Here is a 22,892-nt window from a genome sequence, read left to right as displayed (position 1 = left end):
TACATATGTAGATATTTTACTGCATATATAGATATTTTACTACATATGTAGATATTTTACTGCATATATAGATATTTTACTACATATGTAGATATTTTACTGCATATATAGATATTTTACTACATATGTAGATATTTTACTGCATATATAGATATTTTACTGCATATATAGATATTTTACTACATATGTAGATATTTTACTGCACATGTAGATATTTTACTGCATATATAGATATTTTACTACATATGTAGATATTTTACTGCATATATAGATATTTTACTACATATGTAGATATTTTACTACATATGTAGATATTTTACTGCTTATATAGATATTTTACTGCATATATAGATATTTTACTACATATGTAGATATTTTACTACATATGTAGATATTTTACTGCATATATAGATATTTTACTACATATGTAGATATTTTACTGCATATATAGATATTTTACTACATATGTAGATATTTTATTACAGATATTTTACTGCATATGTAGATATTTTACTATATATAAAGATATTTTACTGCATATGTAGATATTTTATTACAGATATTTTACTGCATATGTCAATATTTTACTATATATAAAGATATTTTACTGCATATGTAAATGGCATTTTTTTTTAAAAAGTCAGATCTCCACCTCCAGACCAAAGAAAACCACCAGATTTAGAAATTCAGAGTAACTTTATAAACACATTATTAAGCTGCTCCTCTCATCTGTAATGACTAATGTGGTATTAATTTTAAAACAAATGCAGAATAGAAGCTGTACATTCTGAGATAGACTCTCCACACGTTTTCAGACGAGGTTTCTGCTGGAACAGATTCGTCTCCATCAGCCAAACCTCCGTCTTTGTGTTTCCGTCTGTCAGCAGAGGAGGAAGGTTTCAGGAGCATCACCGGACTGAATCCTGGGAACCAGACTGGCGTCTCATCACACAAATGGACTGAAGCTGAAATCAGAGTGGGCTTCACAGCGAGTGTTCAGAGACAAAAGGCTCTCAGAGAACAAGATGAGCTCAGCTGTCTGTTAGTTGTTCATGTCTTTACATACGTTCTGAAACCAGGCAATGAGTTCACCTGTCGCTGCTGTTTTCACATTTTATTTTAACCCTCGTGTGTCCTCACTCACGGGCACCAAGAAATATTGCTTACTCCCCTAAAAAAATCAAAAAATTCAGCAAAAAAATTCCACAAATTTCTAAAAATTTGCAAAACCGTCAGGAAGAAAATTCCAATAATTCCTTAGAAGTTTTATTTTAAAAAAAATCCCCCAAATTTGGCAAGAAAATTCTTGTAAATATTTTCAAAAAATTAGAATCTTCCAAAAAAATTTATTATAAAAATATCTAAAGTGATTCCATATATATCAGTAAAACTTATAATATTTTATTTAAGAACATTCACAAAAAAATCTACCAAAATCTAGTGAAATTCGCTGGATTTTGGTTGATTTTTTGTGAATGTTCTTAAGAAACATTTTTAACATTTCTTTTTTTCCATCAAAAAATGTTCAAAGATTTCCTAAAAATGTTGAAAATGTGGACATCAGAAGTTTCACTGTGAAAATATATTTTTTTCCACATTTTCAAACTTTAAAATGGGTCAGTTATGACCAGCAGGACGACATGAAGGTTAATCATCCTCAGGTAATTCCAGATGCAGATGACCTCGACTTTTCTCTCTTCTTGGAGAATGAATTGAATCCTCCATGTGGCTCTCTGAGAGTTTGAGGATTACTGTCTCTTGTTTTTTTCATGCTCTGTTTGAAAAGCTCCAAAAAAAGGAGAGACTGAGGGATAGAAAGAAATATAAAGGGTGAGATTTGGCGATAACCCTGATGGAGATACTGATCTGGAGAGATGACCTGCTGAAGGAGTTTGATCAATGCAGCAGCAGCGAATCAAAGAGCTGCAGCTGATCAGAGCTTTAGAGAAATACAGAGTTTGTACCGTTGTGGATTTCAGCTGTTTGTGTCTCGGTAATTACAGCCTCCTGTGTAAAGCAGTTTTTATATTTATTTTTTTATGCTTGTTTTAAAAAAAAAAAAAGCAGAGATTGGTTTCTTTCATTTGCAAACAGGACTGATATGTTGGTAAATTTCTGTTTCCTCCAGGTGTCACTTCGTCTGGCAGGAACCAGCAGAAAGCAGCTGAACTCAATTACAGCCTCCGAACACAAAGACAGCATCTGAATGACGTGATGGAGGAGACAGGCATGTCGACCAGCTTTCCATCGCTTCCTCCAGCCAGCAGATACAGAAGCCGCTATCTCAAACTGAATCAGTTCCTCCAAATACAGCGATCAGGTAAGGTTAAACTGAAAACGGTGGAGCTTAAATGGGCTGATAGAAGAACTTCAAGCTGTCAGGATGAGGATGGAGAAGAAACGCTGGATTTAGTCATTTTCTCCACATTATGGCAGATTTCTCCTTTTATGTCTGTTTAAAATCCACATTGAGCCACATGTTCTTCATTTCTACTGATATTTTGAGGCAGACAAAGAAAAAGCTGCAGATTATGGTCCTTAAATGACGAGATATAAACTCAGCTACATCTTTAAGACGTCACTGGTGAAGATACAACTACTTTTTACTTAAAAACTGGAAGAAAGTTAAATATATACATAATAGAAATATATGCTTATTATGAGGTCTATTTTCACATTCTAAATGGACTGTTTAACCCTCGTGTCGTCCTGCGGGTCAAAATTGACCCAGTTAAAAGTTTGAAAATGTTGGGGGAAAACATTTTCACAGTGAAACTTCTGATGTCCACATTTTAAACATTTTTGGGAAATCTTTGAACATTTTTTGGTGGAAAAAAAGAAATGTTAAAAATGTTTCTGAAGAACCAAAATCCAGCGAAATTCGCTGGATTTTGGTTGATTTTTATGTGAATGTTCTTAAAGAAAATAGAAGTTTTACTGATATATATGGAATCACTTTAGATATTTTTAGGATTTTTTTGTAAGATTTTTACTCATTTTTAGAAAATATTTACAAGAATTTTCTTGCCAAATTTGGGGGATTTTTTTAAAAAATAAAACTTTTAAGGGAAACTTGAAGGAATTATTGGAATTTTCTTCCTGACGGTCTTGCAAATTTTCAGAAATTTGGGGAATTTTTTTTCAGAATTTTTTGATTTTTTTCAGACAAGGAAACAATATTTTTCGGTGCCTGTAAATGAAGACAACAGGAGAGTTAAATGTGTAGTGAGGTTGAGGTCAGATGACTGGAGTAAAGTTCATGAAGGTCACCACTGTTTGGATTTCTCTGGTCTTTAGGTAAAAGCTTTGAATTGAGTCTGAGCTCGTTGTCATACATAGTCCTCTTAGAAACTTCCAGTCTTACTAGGACAAAGACCCACCTAATACCACTTCTTAGACATCCCTGCAGGTCTGATGCCATCTTTCCCATTTTAACAATGCTACTTAATGAGCACCGTTCTTCTGTAAACTCCAGGCATTTTTATAACAGGTGAATGGCTGCTGCAGGTTGATCTACTTGAACAAACCACTGATGAGTCGATCAGATCCCCCTTGAGCGTCTGAATGCTGCCTGAATGGAAATCTGACCTTTTGTTCAAAGGAGCTGAAATGATTACTGCCGCTAATCTGCTTCATTTCCACCGCTGACCTCGCAGCAGAGCAAAATCTGAACTATTTCTCCTTCAGTTTGCATCTCAGACCTTCTTCTTGTGTTTTTAAAACCTCAAACTTTCTCATTATTTCCAGATTTTCCGTGTGGTGTTTTGGACCGAGCTGTAAATGGCTCATTTCCTTCAGCATTTTAAATATTTATCATATTGCAGTCTTCAGGTAAAGGTCAGATTCTCCGTAGAGTTTATTTCGCTGACGGTTGCCGTCCAGTCGTCCTCTGGTGGAGGGTTTGAGTGCAGGCATTTCTACGTGATTGTTTTCCTACTTAGGGTTTAATTCAGTGCAAATAGAACAGAAAGAACCACCAATCTGCCATAAGAGACCAAAGACTCAGATAGCAGACTTCATGTTACGACAGGTATCAGGATTGTACACATCATGTCAGATACTAAAATGACTCAACAGCTGACAGATGCAAAAGGATGATTATTAATCAGAGTTTTAAATCTCAGTGAACTATCACATCTCTTCAGTGGTGAATGAATCAGTGGTTTTCGATGCAGAATAGAGGAAACTGTTTTTATTTAACCTCCTCCATGCAAAGAGCAGATGGGAGTCGATGGTTCAAACACGTCTGTTTCAATAAACTTTGCTGGAAAGGGTTTATTTTCCCTTTTCAAGAAAGTATTCTCTGGATTAAATGTGAAAGTGAACATAGAAGAGATCAGATGGAGGCTAATGTGAGCTAACTGTTAGCGAGACTAGAACAGGTCACCACTTTGATTCCACCTGTTTCCTGTGGACAGGTAAAGGCTCCTTTAACTGTACTACATGAAAATAGAACCAAACATGGAACATCTTGTTAAATTCTGTCCATTCTTTTTTTACATCAGGGTTTAAAAAGTTGTTGTTCCATGACACAGCATCTCTATAACAGAATGGACGTTTGGAAGCAGCCAGATATGCATTTTATAGGAAATGATAATGATTAGATGAAGAGTAAGGTTAGATCAGAAACTACTAGTCTGCAACAAATAGAATTAATGAGGTTGTTGGTGTCGCTTGTTGAACATTGTCCTCCTCCTACTTCAGGACTTGGTGAAGTTGGCGGACATTTTAGGGGACTGGATCTGGTTGATGGACATTTAGAGCTGTTTGAAATGGTTTCTTAGATGAAAAATGGTAGCGATATGGACGTTTTAGGGGACAGGATCAGGTTGTTGGACATTCAGAAGATTATCTGTCCTACCACGCTGCCTGAAAGAATTTCCTCTAGATATGAAATGGTGGAGTTTTGGACATTCAAGTGTCTGACTGCGACCATAACTGACATGTAGCATCCAGCAGCCTGTTCTCGTCTTTCTTTTGTCATCTGTGGCTTTGTGTCATTTCAGTAAAGTTGACATTTAAAGACGACCTTTAACAGTCAAAGGAGTGTCGGTGTTCTGGTCACACTATCTGATCAGTGTCCTTTAAAGCCACACCTGACGATATCACAAAGGAAGTAGAACCCAAACACACTCAACGGGCAGCTGGAAGGAACAAAGAAACTTCAATGAAACTGACTCATAAGGTGACAGGGAACAATAGAAGGTGACTGGTGATCAAAGGGACTAATCCAAAAAAACTGAGTGTAAAAAAAGTACAGAAACACAAACCAGAAGGTACGAGGAGCACAGGATGGGATCTACAAACCAAAACTAGAATTCAAACCCTAAACCAGGATGTGGATGAACTCACTGGTCAAGAATCTGCTAGTCCCTGAGCAGATTTAAACCTTTTCACTGCAAAAACTCAAGATCTTACCAAGTCTGTTTGTCTTATTTTTAGTCTAAATATCTCATCCCACTTGATTTAAGATAAATTCACTTAACAAGTGACATTTCAGCAGATGGAGGGACTTGTTTTAAGACAGTGCATCTTAAATATCTTGTTAAGTCAAACAATCTTGAAATGATCTTGTTCTGAGTTGAATTTTACAAGAAAACTTAAAATAAGTTTAACCCTCGTGTCGTCCTGCAGGTCAGATTGACCCGTTTTAAAGTTTGAAAATGTGGAGAAAATATATTTTCACAGTGAAACTTCTGATGTCCACATTTTCAACATTTTTGGGAAATTTTTGAACATTTTTTGGTGGAAAAAAGAAATGTTAAAAATGTTTCTTAAGAACATTCACAAAAAAATCAACCAAAATCCAACGAAATTTGCTGGATTTTGGCTGATTTTTTTTGTGAATGTTCCTAAATAAAATATTAGAAGTGTTACTGATATATATGGAATCACTTTAGATATTTTTAGGATTTTTTTGGAAGATTTTTACTCATTTTTTGGAAAATATTTACATGAATTTTCTTGCCAAATTTGGGTGATTTTTTTTTTTAAAATAAAACTTTTAAGGGAAACTTAGCAAGAAAAGGGAATTATTGGAATTTTCTTCCTGAAGGTTTTACAAATTTTCAGAAATTTGGGGAATTTTTTTTCTGAATTTTTGGATTTTTTTCAGACAGACAAGGAAACAATATTTTTTGGTGCCCATAAATGAAGACAACAGGAAGGTTTAATACATCTCAAATTGGGAGGTTACATGAAAGCAAAAATCTATTTTTGAGTGAAAATCTGCTTTTTTTTTTTTTTTTTTAAAGCATATCTGTCTTATTTTAAGACACCTAAGCTTGACAATCCTGGTAAAATAGAGCTTAAAATAAGTTTTCCCAGCTAATTTTAAGATCTCAATATTCTAAATATCATATCTTATTTCAAGAAATCTTACCAAGCCATTTTTCACTTGTTCTATTGGCAGATTTTATCACTTATTTCAAGGTAAAAGTTCCTTGAAATAAGTTTTTCTTTCTTGTTTTGAGAGGGGCATTGTTTCCAGTGTTGAGGCTAAATGTGACAACAGAAGTTAGATGTTTAACCTTCTCTCTAAATAAAAAAAACTGTATGTCTTCATGTTGCATTTACATTCATGTTCAGTGAATATAGACTGACTGATAGCACTTTAAAGCTGCTGTAGGCAGTATTTCTGCTATACAAGGATAAAAATGACATTCTAACCCCCTAATATACTGTATTTAAAGTAGTCTAAGAGGAAACTAAACTCCTTCACTTCCTCATGGTTCCATTTTCAGGCGTTAGAAAGTAAATCAATCTTGTTTTCGGATATTTTGTTAATTCCAGGTTCTCCATACGTACTAACAAAGTCCAAGTACTTTGACTCAGGAAGAGCTGAATCCAGGCTGGAATAGTATGTAGATAAAGATTCATTTTCCATGTTTGAAGCGTGTTTGTGTGGTGAGAGAAGCTTGGAGCAGAGAAAAGAGATGGGAGAGCCACAGGAGGGGTTTATATTTTCTCATTCTGGCTTTTTTTTTGCCTTCTGCCAGATTTCTGTCCGCTGCAGCTTTAACAAATAACAATAAAGCCTAAATTATCATCTAATTTACAGTAATAATGCTCCCGCAGAGCCACAAACACTGCAGATAGTTTTGAGTAAAGGGCAGCAGGCAGTTGGTTTTTCTTTACAAAAACAGCTTTTGTTGCCTCCGTTATAAATCGTAGCAGGAAACCAAACACAGAGGAAGTAAAGGAGGGAAGGAAAAAGGGGACAATAAAACTGCAGCACTCTCTGTAGGAGTTAGATGGGAGTTTTTTACTCCTACGTGGATGATAAAAACAGAATCATTAAGGACACTAATGCCTCCTCGGTGGCGGCGCCGTCCTCCAGCATCACTCATCCTGTTGGTTGTTTACAGGTGGCTCCACACTGGAAAAAATGCTCCTCTCAAAACAAGAAAAAAAAGCTTATTTCAAGGAACTTTTACCTTGAAATAAGTGAAAAATCTGCCAATAGTGAAAAATGTCTTGGTAAGATTTCTTGAAATAAGATATGATATTTAGAATATTGAGATCTAAAAATTAGCTGGGAAAACTTATTTTCAGCTCTATTTTACCAGGATTGTCAAGCTTAGGTGTCTTAAAATAAGCCAGATATGCTAAAAAAAAATAGCAGTTTTTCACTGAAAAATAGATTTTTGCTTTCATGTAACCTCCTAATTTGAGATGTAATAACCCTCCTGCTGTCTTCATTTACAGGCACCAAAAAATATTGTTTACTTGTCTGAAAAAAATCCAAAAATTCAGCAAAAAAATTCCCCAAATTTCTGAAAATTTGCAAAACCTTCAGGAAGAAAATTCCAATAATTTCTTAAAAATTTCCCTTGAAAGTTTTATTTTTAAGAAATCCCCCAAATTTGGCAAGAGAATTCTTGTAAATCTTTTCAAAAAATGAGTAAAAATCTTCCCAAAAATCCTAAAAATATCTAAAGTGATTCCATATATATCAGTAAAACTTCTAATATTTTCTTTAAGAACACTCACATAAAAATCAACCAAAATCCAGCGAAATTGGCTGGATTTTGGTAGATTTTTTGTGAATGTTCTTAAGAAACATTTTTGACATTTCTTTTTTCTACCAAAAAATGTTTAAAGATTTCGCAAAAATGTTGAAAATGTGGACATCAGAAGTTTCACCGTGAAAATCTATTTTTTTCCACATTTTCAAACTATAAAACGGGTCAATTTTGACTCGCAGGACGACACGAGGGTTAAACTTATTTAGAGTTTTCTTGCAGTGCAGTTTCCTGACTAGAGTTAGGGTTTCCTGGTTTCCTCCACAGATGTAAAACATGCAGGGTTAATGTGTTGTTCCTGCTGCTAACAGACTGAAGCCAGACTGAGTTACCCTTCAGTCCTCCTGCGACCCTGAACCGGAAAAACCCAACATCTGTTTCCCGGGATTTCACTGCTTTTAAGGAACACAAACAGAAACTCATTTGGCTGATTCTGTAACATCAACTCTGAGAAGTTTCCCAAATCCAGCCCTGAATGCAGCTCTGGGACACAAATGATAAGCTGTGTTCACTGCAACGCTTTCAATTCAAACATATCTGAGGAACAGAGTTTATCTCCCCACCAGAAGCAGATAACATTAATATTCTGGTACAAAACAGAGCTGACATCCTGCAGAAACAGCAGCCGAACGGTTTTCATTTTATCAGCGTTACTGAACAGATACCACAGTACAATGAGGTGCTTTCTTTCTTGTAGGATTATGGCCACTTTTATCGAATTATTATAGTAGATATTTCATGTTTTAGACAATATATGTGAGTTTAATACCACTGTCACCAATAATATGCAATGATATAGAAATAAATTGTGTTTACTGGTTAATTTGTGGCCAAATGCAAAACAGGACAGTCAATAGAATGACAATAATTATTTTATCAGTCAACCAGACTTTATTCACAGTATATAGCACTTTTCTCACAAATACAAAGCAAAACAAAGTTTTTTACAAAAATAACAATGCAATAAAACGGTACAAACAACCCCAACACCACCCCATTAACTCCCCCATCACTTCTAAAAGAGACTGGTGACCTGTGAAGAGATTTATTTATATATTTATGTGAGTTTTTCTTCTGGTCTTAGTGAGAATTCATGGAGTGGAATCGTTTTTTAGGGAGTCCTGACAGGACAGCATTACAGTAATAAAAGCATGTATTAGTGTCACTGGATTAGTTTTAGAGAGTACTGGTCGTAGTCTGGCAGTATTTTTAAGTGATTAAAAAGCCATCCTGGTTATATTTTTGGCATGGGGTTCAAAACTGACTGCTGAGTCTAAGATGACTCAGAGATTTTTAACTTGTTCACATGGTTTTATTGCCAGAGCTGCAGTTGGGAGATAAGCTTGTTTAAAGGACCTCCGTCTTTTCAAAAAATTCTTTGCCATCCATGATTTAATATCTACAATACAATTAAAAAGGGCATCAGCTGGCCTCAGGGTCCTCAGGAGACACGGTGATGCACAACTATGGAAACTGATGTCTCCTGAAGACATTTCCAACAAGTAGAGATTAAAAAGGACCTAAAACTGAACCCTTAGGAACACCAGAATTCTTTCTGTAGCTCTTAGATGAGGAATCTTCTGTGTTTACTAAAAACTTTAACAAGTAGAAAAGATGAATGGAGTGATGCAGCTGTCTGTCATGTTTCTTCATGGTTGTGAATTTGAATTTCTGAGTCAGACGTGTTGTCTGGTTCCCTCCATGTATTCCCAGAGCTCCAAAACAGCTAAATGTCATCAAAGCAGGAGAATCAAACTTGGCAGCAGAGCGACTGAATCCAAACAGACTGGTTTTATTCCAGTCGGAATAGGGACACACTAGAAAAATTCAATTATTCTACATTTTCTTGACACACCTCACAAAGGAGCATTACTGGTCAATAGAAATCAACATGTGAACTTCAGAAGATGTCAGATCTTTGCCAAATGGATGCAGCTGCAGCGTCACTGCCAAGTCAAACCTACATGCTTTTGCTTCAGCCGTTTGTCTGAAAATTGATGCTGTTTCCTCTGAAATAATAATCTGTTTCTATAAGTTCTGATATTTTTGTTCTTAAGAATAATATTTCAACTGATTGACCACAGAAAAATATCTTATTCTCACAAGATAAAATAGAAAAGCCCTCAGAGAGCGCTGTACTCCTCCAAGGCTGCTCATTCCCCCATGTGGCATTGTCTGAAATGCAGCATTTTTTAAATTTTATGATGGGACTCAGAAACAGCCCCACAATTTAATCAGTTGTTCCTTGTGTCCTTTCTGATGGATAAGTCCTGATAAGTCCTCAGCGGTGGATTTGTAGCAGGATCACAATCATGTGATCATCAGCAGGCAGCTGATGTGTTCACTTGTTGTGCTGCTATCTGGCAATGATACAGAAATCCTTAACAAATCTGTAGATCCAGACTATAAGCTGCATCACTGCCAGAATCTAATCACTTGGTCCTTGTGTCATTTCTGACCTTCCCTGAAAATTTCATTCAAATCCATTAGTCTGTGTTTGAGTAATGTTGCTGACAGACAGACAGACAGACAGACAGACAGACAGACAGATGCCAATCATCACATTACTCCACCACGTTCCTCGGCAGAGTGAAAATGGTGCTATATTTGGAACAGTGATCCAACACAAGGGTCCTGTTCCTATTAGATAACAATTCTTGTTCCCAGAAGTTAAAATGAGATGTTATAGTATAGTATAGTATAGTATAGTATAGTATAGTATAGTATAGTATAGTATAGTATAGTATAGTATAAAATGAAAGCATCTTTTAGAATCCTTGTTCAGTTCTACTTCCTGTCACATTAAACGACACAATATTGCGTTTGTACAACATCTGGCATCTTGAATGAGTATTAAAAAGTCATTTGTTCTTACTACTGTGATACACTTTACATACAACGAAAATAAGAATCTACTTTAAACCAGAGGGATGACGTCACTCTATATTTAGTTTTCGTTAGATGATCATACAGAGCTAGCGCCTGTTAGCTGATCTGTACTGCAGGAGAAGCTGCATCCCTCATGGTGCAGATTTCATTTTGTTTGTGCCGCCTCGAGTAAAAACACTTTTTGATTTAATAATTCATCCGCTTTAAGAGGCCTGCAGCTGAATATTTTAGGAGAGTAATGAAGCATATTGTTATGTGATGTTAGTGTGTCTGAACGGTACTGAAAGCTGGAAACACCATCCAGAGCTTCAGATTGCTATATGAAGCAGTAAATGTGGTTGCACAACACGCCTTGCTTGTTTAGAATAATACTTAACCCTCCTGTTGTCTTCATTTACGGGCACCACAAAATATTGTTTCCTTGTCTGAAAAAATCCCAAAATTCAGCAAAAAAAATTCCCCATATTTCTGAAAATTTGCAAAACAAATTCCAATAATTCCTTAAAAGTTTCCCTTAAAAGTTTTATTTAAAAACAAACAAACAAACAAACAAACAAAAAAAAAACAAATTTGGGAAGAAAATTCTTGTAAATATTTTCAAAAAATGAGTAAAAATCTTTCAACAGAAATCCTAAAAATATCTTTAAAAAAAAAAAAAAATATATATATATATATATATACCAAAGTTCAATGGAAATCAGTTTCTCTTCATTTTTCTGACTCAGTATTACATCTTGACTAGTGAGTTTTATTTTGTATTACTATGACATGCAGCTACTTGTGGTTCAGAAAATATCAATAGTTTACTTCTACATTATCCATATCTTTGTTAAAGATGAGCAAAAAATGAAGGCTTCAACTGTTTTACATTTATCAACTCACCCACAATTGTAAACTATTTGATCTACGTACCCCAGAACCAAAGTCATGATGAGAAACAGTGAAAATTCTAACTTTTATGTGAAAAAGTTCCTGAGACACTCCGTTGGAGGAGCTTTAGTTTGAACAACAGACGGAGCCAGGTTCTAATTTCTCCAGGAATCCTGTGGTTTGTCAACACATTTCAGGAGAAATAACCTGAACATGGAGCTGCAGCGTGATTTATCAGCAGCTGCTATATGAGGGGAAATGTGACTCCACGTACGAAGAGAACAGCTTTTCATGGAAAACCTTATAGATATGGAACTTTGATACAAACAGATGCTTTTACAAGTTCATGATTTCATATTTAGCTTGATTTAGATCTTTAACAGTCCAGACTGAAGCTGGAGGGCCTGTTAGCCGCAGATCTGCTGAGCTTCAGGTTGGGTTAGCTCTTTTTATTTCCATTCTGCCTTACAGATGGTGGATCTACATTCTGTTTGAGCTGCCACTGGTAACAACACTTCTTGGTTTAATAATTTATCCACTTTCTGAGGTCTGCAGCTGAATATTTCAGGAGAGTAATGAAGCATATTTTTATATTATGTTCGTGTGCCTGAAAGGTTCTTTAAAACTTGAAACACTTATTATATTTACCTGCAGTTTTAAGGTGGAAATGCTCAGAGTAGCACTGACTGCCTATTTTGCTCATCAACAATATTGTTAGATAGGATGTTTTATGCTTTCACCTCAGTGCTTTTGTCACAGCCCGGCCCCCAGCCTAGAGACAGTTCTGGAGTCGGCAGTCACCTCCCCTGGCAAAGTGGCCGCCCCAGCACCAATCGGTTCCCTTGCAGTGGCTGCTGGTTCCCAGTCCGGCCTCCATAGGGGTCCCGCCACCACTGGTTCCCAGTCCAGCTTCCAGTCCGGCCTCCAGAGGTGTCCCGCTGCCACTGGTTCCCAGTCCACCTTCCAGTCCAGCCCCCAGAGGGGTCCCGCTGCCGCTGGTTCCCAGTCCGGCCTCCAGTCCGGCCCCCAGAGGGGTCCCACCACCACTGGTTCCCAGTCCAGCTTCCAGTCCGGCCTCCAGAGGGGTCCTGTCCCCGCCAGTTCCCAGTCCAGCCTCCAGTCTGGCCTCCTGCCTGGCCTCCATAGGGGTCCCGCCGCCACTGGTTCCCAGTCCAGCTTCCAGTCCAGCCTCCAGAGGGGCCCCGCTGCCGCTGGTTCCCAGTCCACCTTCCAGTCCGGCCCCCAGAGGGGTTCCGCTGCCACTGGTTCCCAGTCCATCTTCCAGTCCGGCCCCCAGAGGGGTTTCGCTGCCCTTGGTTCCCAGTCCACCTTCCAGTCCGGCCCCCAGAGGGGTTCCGCTGCCACTGGTTCCCAGTCCATCTTCCAGTCCGGCCCCCAGAGGGGTTTCGCTGCCGCTGGTTCCCAGTCCGGCCTCCAGTCCGGCCTCCAGTCCGGCCTCCAGAGGGGTCCCGCTGCCACTGGTTCCCAGTCCGGCCTCCAGTCCGGCCTCCAGAGGGGTCCCGCTGCTGTTGGCCACTGCCTGACTTGTTGGGGACCCGCAGCCTTCGGTCCCTCCTGCATGTCCAGCCCCCGGCCGCCCACTAGACTCTTACTAACAGATGCGTCTCTCTAGCAGAAAGACAACCTGTAAAACTGGTTATTAAATTCAAATAAATTAACAAGAACACCCATCTCCACAAATCAGGGCATTCCTGACTCTGACAGTGGCTAAAGCTATGCTAAAGTTAGCTATGCTAACCGCTAAGTTATGAGGCAGCCTCAGATATGTTGGTTGGTCCTAAAGAAACTTGATTTTCACCAGAAAGGTCTTTAAATCTGTAGTATTTTACTGTAATAACTTTATTTTACCATAACTTTTGTCCACACTAAATGGATCTACAGACACACTCAATAACCTACTAACCTCTGATGACAAGTATTGTGACGTTTTTGTCATTTCCTGCAGTAAAAATGTTGCTCGCTTTGCAAAGAATGGGAAACAACGGAAATGAGGCAGCAGTGGGAAACCACAGATCTTCTGTTTCTGTTTCTCAGTTATGCTGATTTTGTAAAAAGAGAAATCAGGAAATCAGTGAGTCACAAAATACTAGACATCATCACTCCTATTTCAGTTCTAATCAGCTCCAGTAGTCCTAGTTGATGAAGTCTAACCTGGTTATAATGACAGGATCCTGCTATTCCTGCCTCTTTAATTTAACAGCTTTACTTTACTGGAAATATGATGAGGGTCCGAGCATCGAATGGTGTGAAGACCTATTGGAACTGAAGGAATTATTATTGTTCGTCCAGGAGAATCACATTTTTGAGGGCCTAAACATGCTCAAACTCTGGTGAAACCTTGCACAAACATCAGAACTGGTGAAAAATTTTATCGGAATTGTGGAGGTGTGTGGCAAAATGGCTCTATAGCGCCCCCTACACTTTCCTACAGGCAGCACATTTTACCTACAACTACCAGATTTGGTACACATGCAGCACGTCAGGCTGAACAAATAAGTCAGTGACAGCCATATTCTAAACCCAACAGGAAGTCTGCTATTTGATGTTGACTGTCAGATTTTGGCCATTCTTGATAATTATATACATATATATATATATATATATATATATATATATATATATATATATATATATATATATATATATACATACATACATATATATGTAATCATTTTAGACATATTTAGGATTTCTGTGGATGATTTTTACTCATTTTTTGAAAATATTTACAAGAATTTTCTTGCCCAATTTGGGGGATTTTTAAAAAAATAAAAGTTTTAAGGGAAACTTTTAAGGAATTATTGGAATTTTCTTCCTGAAGGTTTTGCAAATTTTCAGAAATTTGAGAATTTTTTTGCTGAATTTTTAGATTTTTTTCAGACAAAAACAGTATTTTTTGTTGCCCAGGAGGGTTAATAAACTGTCTATCCATCCATCTATCTCTCTATGAGATGAACAGTCTTTATAATCAGACTAACTAATCAGTGATCAGATGAACATGTCTCTCCTTGTTTTTTTCTTTCATGCTGATAATATAATATTCTAACCAGACTCATAAATCATTTATTAGATGAATCTAATATCTAATTTCTAACATCTCTTCCTCTTCTTGTTTCTCTTCACGCTGCTGGGAGTCAGGAAGTCAGCGGGTCACGTGTCCCTGGGTGGGCGGGGCTTAGCCTCTACTGGCCAGTAGCGTTGCAGCATCGCTCTGAGCTCCAGCAGCTCCACGGCTGGGAAAAAAAAAAAAAAAGAACCGGAGAGAGGAGACGGATAACGGTTCTCTGTCCAACAACATTTATGGAGCCCAAGGTCTCATCCAGCTCTACCGGCGGTGAATCGACGCGTTAGCGGGAGGAGGAGAGCTCTGAGCGGGGCTGAAGGAGACGAGACGAGCCGTCGGTCCTCCATTGTCTGACAGGAATAAGAATATGGCCTGGATGTGGAAGGTAAGAGCTCCCTGTCCTCCTGGCTGAAAGGAAAAGGAGCAAAATCCACGGCAGGAGTTCCAGACGTGGCTGTCAGCAGGTTTAGATGTAGCTGGAGGAGGAATCAGAGCTGCTGGAGGTCTGGAGGTTTAGATGCTCTATCTGTGGGCTTTTATTTGGACTGAGCACATGAGAGGAAAGAAGCAGGTCCTCTGGTGTTTGTGTTGTTGTGTTGGAGGAAGCAGGCCAGCCAGATGTGCACAGTCCAGGTGTTCACATGATGGAGGGAAGGTAGAACATCTGGATGAGAACCAGCTGAGAGGCAGCTTCCAGGGTTTAGACAGGTTCACATCAACCTCAGGACTCTGGATTTGTGTTTAACCCTCGTGTCGTCCTGTGGGTCAAAATAGACCTGGTTTAAAGTTTGAAAATGTGGAAAAAAATATGTATTTTCACGTAGAAACTTCTGATGTCCACATTTTCAACATTTTTGGGAAATCTTTGACCATTTTTTGGTTAGAAAAAAAGAAATGTTAAAAATGTTTCTTAAGAACATTCACACACACAAAAAATATCAACCAAAATCCAGCGAATTTCACTGGTTGATTTTATGTCAGTGTTCTTCAAGAAAATATTACAAGTTTTACTGATATATATGTAATCACTCTAGATATTTTTTAGGATTTTTTTGGGAGATTTTTAGTATTTACTAAGAATTTTCTTGCCAAATTTGGGGGATTTTAAAAAAAAACTTTTAAGGAATTATTGGAATTTTCTTCCTGAAGGTTTTGTAAGTTTAAAGTTTGAAAATGTGGAAAAAAATGTATTTTACAGTGAAATTTCTGATGTCCATGTTTTCAACATTTTGTCACATTTCGGTGGAAAAAAGCAATGTTAAAAATACATGTTTCTTAAGAACATTCACAGAAAATCAAGCAAAATCCAGCGAAATTCACTGGATTTTGATTCTCACAGAGAAGTGAGAAGCAGTAACTTCAGACCATTGTCATTTTACTTGAAAAGTGTTTAAAAGGATGATTGATTAACAAATAATTGAACAGTTTTGGCTTTGAATGGTTAGAAAATAAATATTGTTGGCAAATGTCACATTAAAAGGCTTAATCTTGACGTAAAATCACTGGAAACACAAAAAAACAGTTTAAAGCTCAGCTGAGGTCGAATTGTTCATTACTGACCTCATTTTATGTGTAAAAAAACTAACTTTGGTTGGTCTGAAATCAAATATATGGACAGAAATATAAGATACCAGCATAGAATCATAGTTTGATCGTCTTAAAGCTCAATAAATGCGATGTTTCCATCCCTAACTCGCAACACGTCGTTGTTCTCACAGTGATGTTGAAGTTTTTCTAGTTAAGTGTAGCTGAAGATGTCAAAGATCATTTTCAGCCTTTCTGAAGAATCCTCTGATTTATTTTTGCTTCTCCATCTACTCGTCCCGCTTACTCTTTCATTTTTCTGGCTAAAGCTGAGTTTTTATCCGTTTAAAGCAGGGGAGTCAAACTCCTCTTAGTTCAGGTTCCACATTCAGCCCAGTTTGATCTCCAGTGGACCAGACCAGTAAAACCACAGCAGAATAACCTGTAAATAACCACAACTGTTGTAGTACAAAAATGTTCACATTCAATGAACTATCTTTTTACAAAAAATTATGAACAACCTGAAATTTCCTAAAAAAAATTTAAATTTCAAAAACATTCAGCCTCAGTTTATTATTTATACATTACAATTTCCAGATCACAGTTTACCTACAAAGGAACAAAACATTCAATCACAACTATCTGGAACTGAATGATCTAGTATTTTACTCTATGAGCAAAATGACAGAAGTCAGATTAAAAAAAACACAAAAAAACCAACAAAAACAAGACAAAATATTACAAAAATGAGACACAAATTGGAAAAAAAATGAGACAAATGACACAAAACCAAAAAAAGACAAAAAATATGACCAAAAAAACTACAAAGTGACAAAAAATGGACACAAATGAGACAAAAAACACAAGCGAAAAGAAAAAGGAAACACAAAATGACAAAAACATGAAACAAATGACAAAAGTCAGACAAAAAAAGAAAAAACAATAACAAGAAGACAAAATATTACAAAAATGACAGACAAAATGGCAAAAGAGCGATATAGTGTTTTACTTTATGATCAAAACAACTTGTCATGGTCTAGAAATGATTTTAAATTTATAGTTTTACTAATTTACAATCTGCAGTTAATGTCTTCTCTGGAATTTTTACACTTTGAGGGACGGATTGGACCCTCTGGAGGACCGGTTTTAGCCCACGGGCCTCATGTTGGACACTCCTGGGTTAAAGGCTCTTCTGGACGCTATCAGTCATCAAACGCCCACAGCTTCATCTTTGTCTTCATCAGGAAACAATCCTGTCTTCAGAAACTTCCTCCTTTAGGCTGTTTGTTATCTGGGACAGCAGCTGATTTCACACTGAGATATGTTGATATGTCTGAGATCAGGAAGTGTAATTCCATGGTGCGTATGAAGGACTGTAAACCAGAATTAACGAGCTGGAATTAACCCTCCTGTTGTCCTCACTTACGGGCACCAAAAAATATTGTTTCCTTGTCTCAAAAAAATCCAAAAATTCAGAAAAAAAATTCCCCAATTTTCTGAAAATTTGCAAAACCTTCAGGAAGAAAATTCCAATAATTCCTTAAAAGTTTCCCTGAAAAATGTTATTTTAAAAAATCCCCCAAATTTAGCAAGAAAATTCTTTTAGATATTTTCAAAAAATTTTTAAAAATCTTCCAAAAAAAATCCTAAAAATATCTAAAGTGATTCCATATATATCAGTAAAACTTCTAATATTTTCTTTAAAAACATTCACATAAAATCAACCAAAATCCAGTGAAATTCACTGGTTGATTTTTTTTGTGTGTAAATGTTCTTAAGAAACATTTTTATCATTTCTTTTTTCCACCAAAAAATGTTCAAAAATTTCCCAAAAATGTTGAAAATGTGGACATCAGAAGTTTCACTGTGAAAATATATATTTTTTTCCACATTTTCAAACTTTAAACCGGATCAATTTTGACCCGCAGGACGACACGAGGGTTAAACTAGTTCATTTTCTAAGTCCTGCACTCTAATGGATATTTAGTTCATTATTTTTGAATTCATTTGAGAGAATATGTATTTTAAGGGATTTTTTCTGTAAATGTTACTTCTTTATTAGTAGGTTACAACCAGCTGCAGAAGTACTGACAGACTTTTCTTTAAAGGAAGACGCAGCCTAAAAGCAGTTTCATGTGTATTTCTTGTTTTCGCTGGACTGAAAACAAACTAAACCATGATTTTTGTGCTCCGTTACACCTAGAACTGTAACAGTTTTTATTTAACATACAGAAAACTTAGTGTGTTTCCTACTTTTTACTTTACATTTTTATTACTTTTGGTCTTTTTAGTGAAATAAATACTGAATGTTCAGGGCTCATCAAACATAATTCTGACCTCCTAAAATGATTCAGAGTCTGTTTTTGACCCCAGTTTGGATTTTTCTGCAAGTTTTGAAGACAGATTTTAGTTTAGTTCAACAAAACTGTGTTTTTTTTCTTCCTGTCTCCTTTATTCAGTCAGATTTCAGCTGTAACGCTGTCGAGGAGTCAGGAATTATTGGGTTATTCAAGCGGAATATTTATAGATTTATTGGGTTAAAAAGGTGCAGAAAGATTAAAAATGGTTCAAAGGTTGCCTGAATAAGATCAAATGAAACATTATGATTACAGATTTCCCTTTTCAGCTTTTCTGACCGAAGAATCAGTCATTTTTTTTTCCACAATTGAACAAAATCAGCAAAGCTTTGTCAGATTTCGGTTTGTGACTCTGTGGAGGGTTTTGATGATGCTATGGTGTGTGTTTATGCAAAAAAGCTGAATATTAACAGATTTATCGGCTCTAAAAGTTCTGTAACAGGAGACATATCTTTCTATTTGTGATAAAACGAAACATAATTGCAGATTTCCCTCTCCATCTTCTCAGACTGAAGAATCAGTGATTTTAGTCCAGATTTTTACTAGAAAACTGTTTTCTTCTTCCTGTCTGCTTTATTCAGTCAGACTGTGGAACAGCAAAGCTTGAAACCTCAAAGGTATACTATGATGTGTGTTAATGAAAAAAGTAGAATATTTAAAGATTTATTTTGCACTGAAAGAAGAAAAATGTCATAAATGTTGCTTATTTTTCATTCTTGAATTTCCCTTGTGATTAATAAAGTATCTATCTATCTATCTATCTATCTATCTATCTATCTATCTATCTATCTATCCATCTATCCATCTATCCATCCATCCATCCATCCATCCATCTATCCATCTATCCATCTATCCATCTATCCATCTATCCATCTATCCATCTATCTATCTATCTCCAGATTTCACTCTCAAAGCTTCTCAGACTGAATTATCAGGGTAATTTTAGTCCAGATTTTAATCACAAAAGCAAAGTTTAGTTCATTAAAACTGTGTTTTTGTGTATTAAGTCAGATTTGTGTTGTAAATGGGTTGAAACCGCTTTTGAAGTTTTGAAGCTGGAGGTTTTGCCAGAGTGTGTTTGCATAGAAAATCTGAATATTGAGAGATTTATAGGCTCAAACATAGTTTAAAAAAAGCTAAAATGACATAAATGTGTATTTTTCTGTGTGAAACTTCTTATGACTAAAACATAAAAGCTTTATATAAGTGATGATGTGTTCAGGTGCATTAGAAGGTGCGTTTATGAACCCCCATCCTGTGGGATTCGTTTTATTTCCTCCCTCTCTGCTACTAAAGAGGCCTTCATGGAGTGATTCAGCCTCCTCCTTTGTTAGCCGCTGCTTTAATTGGAGTGAATTCATCCGTGAAGAACTGAGCTGGGAAAAGAACGAACCTCCATTGCTTCCCGTCAGAATGCTGCTGGTCCTCCTAACTTCACATGGCAGAACAGGGCAGGTTTTTGTAGTTTCTGGGTCGTGTGGCAACAAAACACACAAGATTTTCTTGTTAATTAATGCAAACAAACGGTGTGTTATATGAGGCATAGCAGTGAATGTCCTGGTTCTTCAGAGGATGAACTTCTGGTGTCGCAGCAGAATTCAGGCTGATAAAAAACACTCCATCAGTTTAGTTTGTTTCAATGAGACTACTTGTATAAATAAAGGCTAAATAAAATAGAGAAAACACCGGCAGGATGCTGGATGAGGCCGATAGCTGGTTTATACCCAGGCCGATAATCGGTTTATATTCAAGCCGATAGTCGGTTTATATCCAGGCCGATATTCGGTTTTTATAATAAGTAATACTCGCTTCTATAAAACCATTTCTAGTTTAAAAGGGTAAATGATTCATGTCTTCATGTTTGGGGTAATGAATGTTGAATGTGTCCTGAGAGCATGCTTTCCCCCTAAAATGGGTCTTTGTTATAGATGACAACTCTTCACCTGTGAAGTTAATTTTGTTCGTCTTTGCACTCGTGTGACACTGAGACGTTTACAGTCAATAGATGCTTCAGCGGTTTTCTGTTTTCGGGGGAAATGCAGCTAAATCTATCAATTACAGATTAATAACTTCAGTCCGTCCTCTTGTTTCGGGGTAATTAAAGAGTAGAAGTTTAGCCTCGATGCTGCGTCTCCATCCCTGAAAGCTTGTCCAGTAATAATCAGGTCGCGGCCCGGAGCTTCCAGTGACTGACATTTAATTTTACACTGTGGAGCTTCATTTACGGGCTTCCTTATCACCTCTTTATTAAACTGGTTGTCTTTGCTTTGTGTTGAGTCCAACACGAGGTCAGAAAGAAGAAAACGAGCAGGAGTTCAGTCCAAGCAAACTTTGGATTAGAGACCAGCTGAACAACATGAAGCTTTAACCCTCGTGTCGTCCTGCGGGTCAAAATTGACTCGGTTTAAAGTTTGAAAATGTGGAAAACAAATATATTTTCACTGTGAAACTTCTGACGTCAACATTTTTGGGAAATCTTTGAACATTTTTTGGTGGAAAAAAGATGGTAAAGATGTTTCTTTAAAAAAAAATTGATTTTTATGTGAATGTTCTTAAAGAAAATATTAGAAGTTTTACTGATATATCTGTAATCACTTCAGATATTTTTAGGATTTTTTTGCAAGCTTTTTACTCATTTTTTGAAAATATTTACAAGAATTTTCTCGGCAAAATTGTTTTTTTTTTTTAAATAAAACTTTTAAGGGAAACTTTTCAGGAATTATTGGAATTTTCTTCCTGAAGGTTTTGCAAATTTTCAGAAATTTGTGGAATTTTTTTTCTGAATTTTTTTTCAGACAAGGAAACAATATTTTTTGGTGCCCGTAAAAATTTTTTTGTGAATGTTCTTAAAGAAACATTTTCACATTTCTTTTTTTCCACCAGAAAATGTTCAAAGATTTCCCAAAAATGTTGAAAATGTGGACATCAGAAGTTTCACTATGAAAATATTTTTTTCTTTTCCACATTTTCAAACTTTAAACCAGGTTAATTTTAACCTGCAGGACGACACGAGCGTTAAATGGACACATTCTATGCTGCTGTGATTTCTGATCATCAATAATGATAATAAAATGCTGCATTTCTGACAATGCCATATGGGGGAATGAGCAGCCTTGGAGGAGGACAGCGCGCTCTGAGTTCTTCTCTTGAATCTGTTTCCTTCTCTTCATTCTCCTCTGGTTCTTGTTTTAATATCGGTTGGTCTCGGGTCTTATCTGTCAGATAATCAGCAGCAGCAGCATTATCTTCACCTGTCTGATCTGTCTCTGACCTCAGACACGTTCTGCAGCTCTCCACCAGCGAGGCTTCAGGGATTAGAGGGTCACACTCCGGTTTAAGATTGAGACGGACTTCTTAACACTCTCTGCTCGGATCTGAACTCCGCTGGTAGATAAAGTGAGAGTGAGTCAGAGACGGAGCTGCCAGGATCAGATCGCTGGTGGTCAGATGGCTTCATCCGGCCCTGATGGTTCCCTGGACCAGAGCTGCAGTTCTGGGTTAGAACATGATCCAGGAGGCCATCTGCCAAATGAACAGAAGCGCTGAAATGACGAGCCGGGGACGGACACGCTGTGTATTTTTGAATCTGATTGGTCTGATGACTGAACACCTGCTGGAGCTGCTGAGATACGAGGAGATCTGAGATGAAGGAGGCCGGAAAAGACAAACAGCAAAGCACCAATCTGAGTTTGTGTTGCAGTTTGCAACAGATCAAACTGCAAATTATCATTTTTAAGACCGAAGACTTTTATTCGACAGCTAGTTTAGGACTAATCAGAATCACAGTAGATTGTTTTCTTCTTCATTTACTTCTCAGCGAATCATCTGGTTGTTTCAACCCTCCTGTTGTCCTCATTTACGAGCACCAAAAAATATTGTTTCCTTGTCTGAAAAAAATTCAGAAATTCTGAAAAAAAATCCCCAAATTTCTGAGAATTTGCAAAACCTTCAGGAAGAAAATTACAATAGTTCCTTAAAAATTTCCCTTAAAAGTTTTTTTTTTTTTAATTCCCCAAATTTGGCAAGAAAATTCTTGTAAATATTTTTTAAAAATGAATAAAAATCTTCCAAAGAAATATCTAAAGTGATTCCATATATATCAGTAAAACTTCTAATATTTGCTTGAAGAACTGAAAAAAAAAT

General features: G+C 36.8%; 1 protein-coding gene across 1 annotated transcript in view; it reads left to right on the top strand.

The window, feature by feature from the left end:
- st6galnac3 (ST6 (alpha-N-acetyl-neuraminyl-2,3-beta-galactosyl-1,3)-N-acetylgalactosaminide alpha-2,6-sialyltransferase 3) overlaps nt 1–22,892 on the top strand; it is a 126,033-nt gene that overhangs the window by 8,061 nt on the left and 95,080 nt on the right. Inside the window, exons 3-4 of the mRNA XM_055014066.1 lie at nt 2,129–2,320; nt 14,943–15,253. Of these exons, the coding sequence (XP_054870041.1) occupies nt 15,236–15,253 (18 nt within the window). The 5' untranslated portion in view covers nt 2,129–2,320; nt 14,943–15,235. The remainder of the gene's footprint in view (nt 1–2,128; nt 2,321–14,942; nt 15,254–22,892) is intronic.

This window comes from Amphiprion ocellaris, chromosome 10 (genome assembly GCF_022539595.1).
Source record: "Amphiprion ocellaris isolate individual 3 ecotype Okinawa chromosome 10, ASM2253959v1, whole genome shotgun sequence".
Classification (NCBI taxonomy): domain Eukaryota; kingdom Metazoa; phylum Chordata; class Actinopteri; family Pomacentridae; genus Amphiprion; species Amphiprion ocellaris.
Note: the sequence above shows the minus strand (reverse complement) of the source record. Positions and strands in the feature narration are given on the sequence as shown.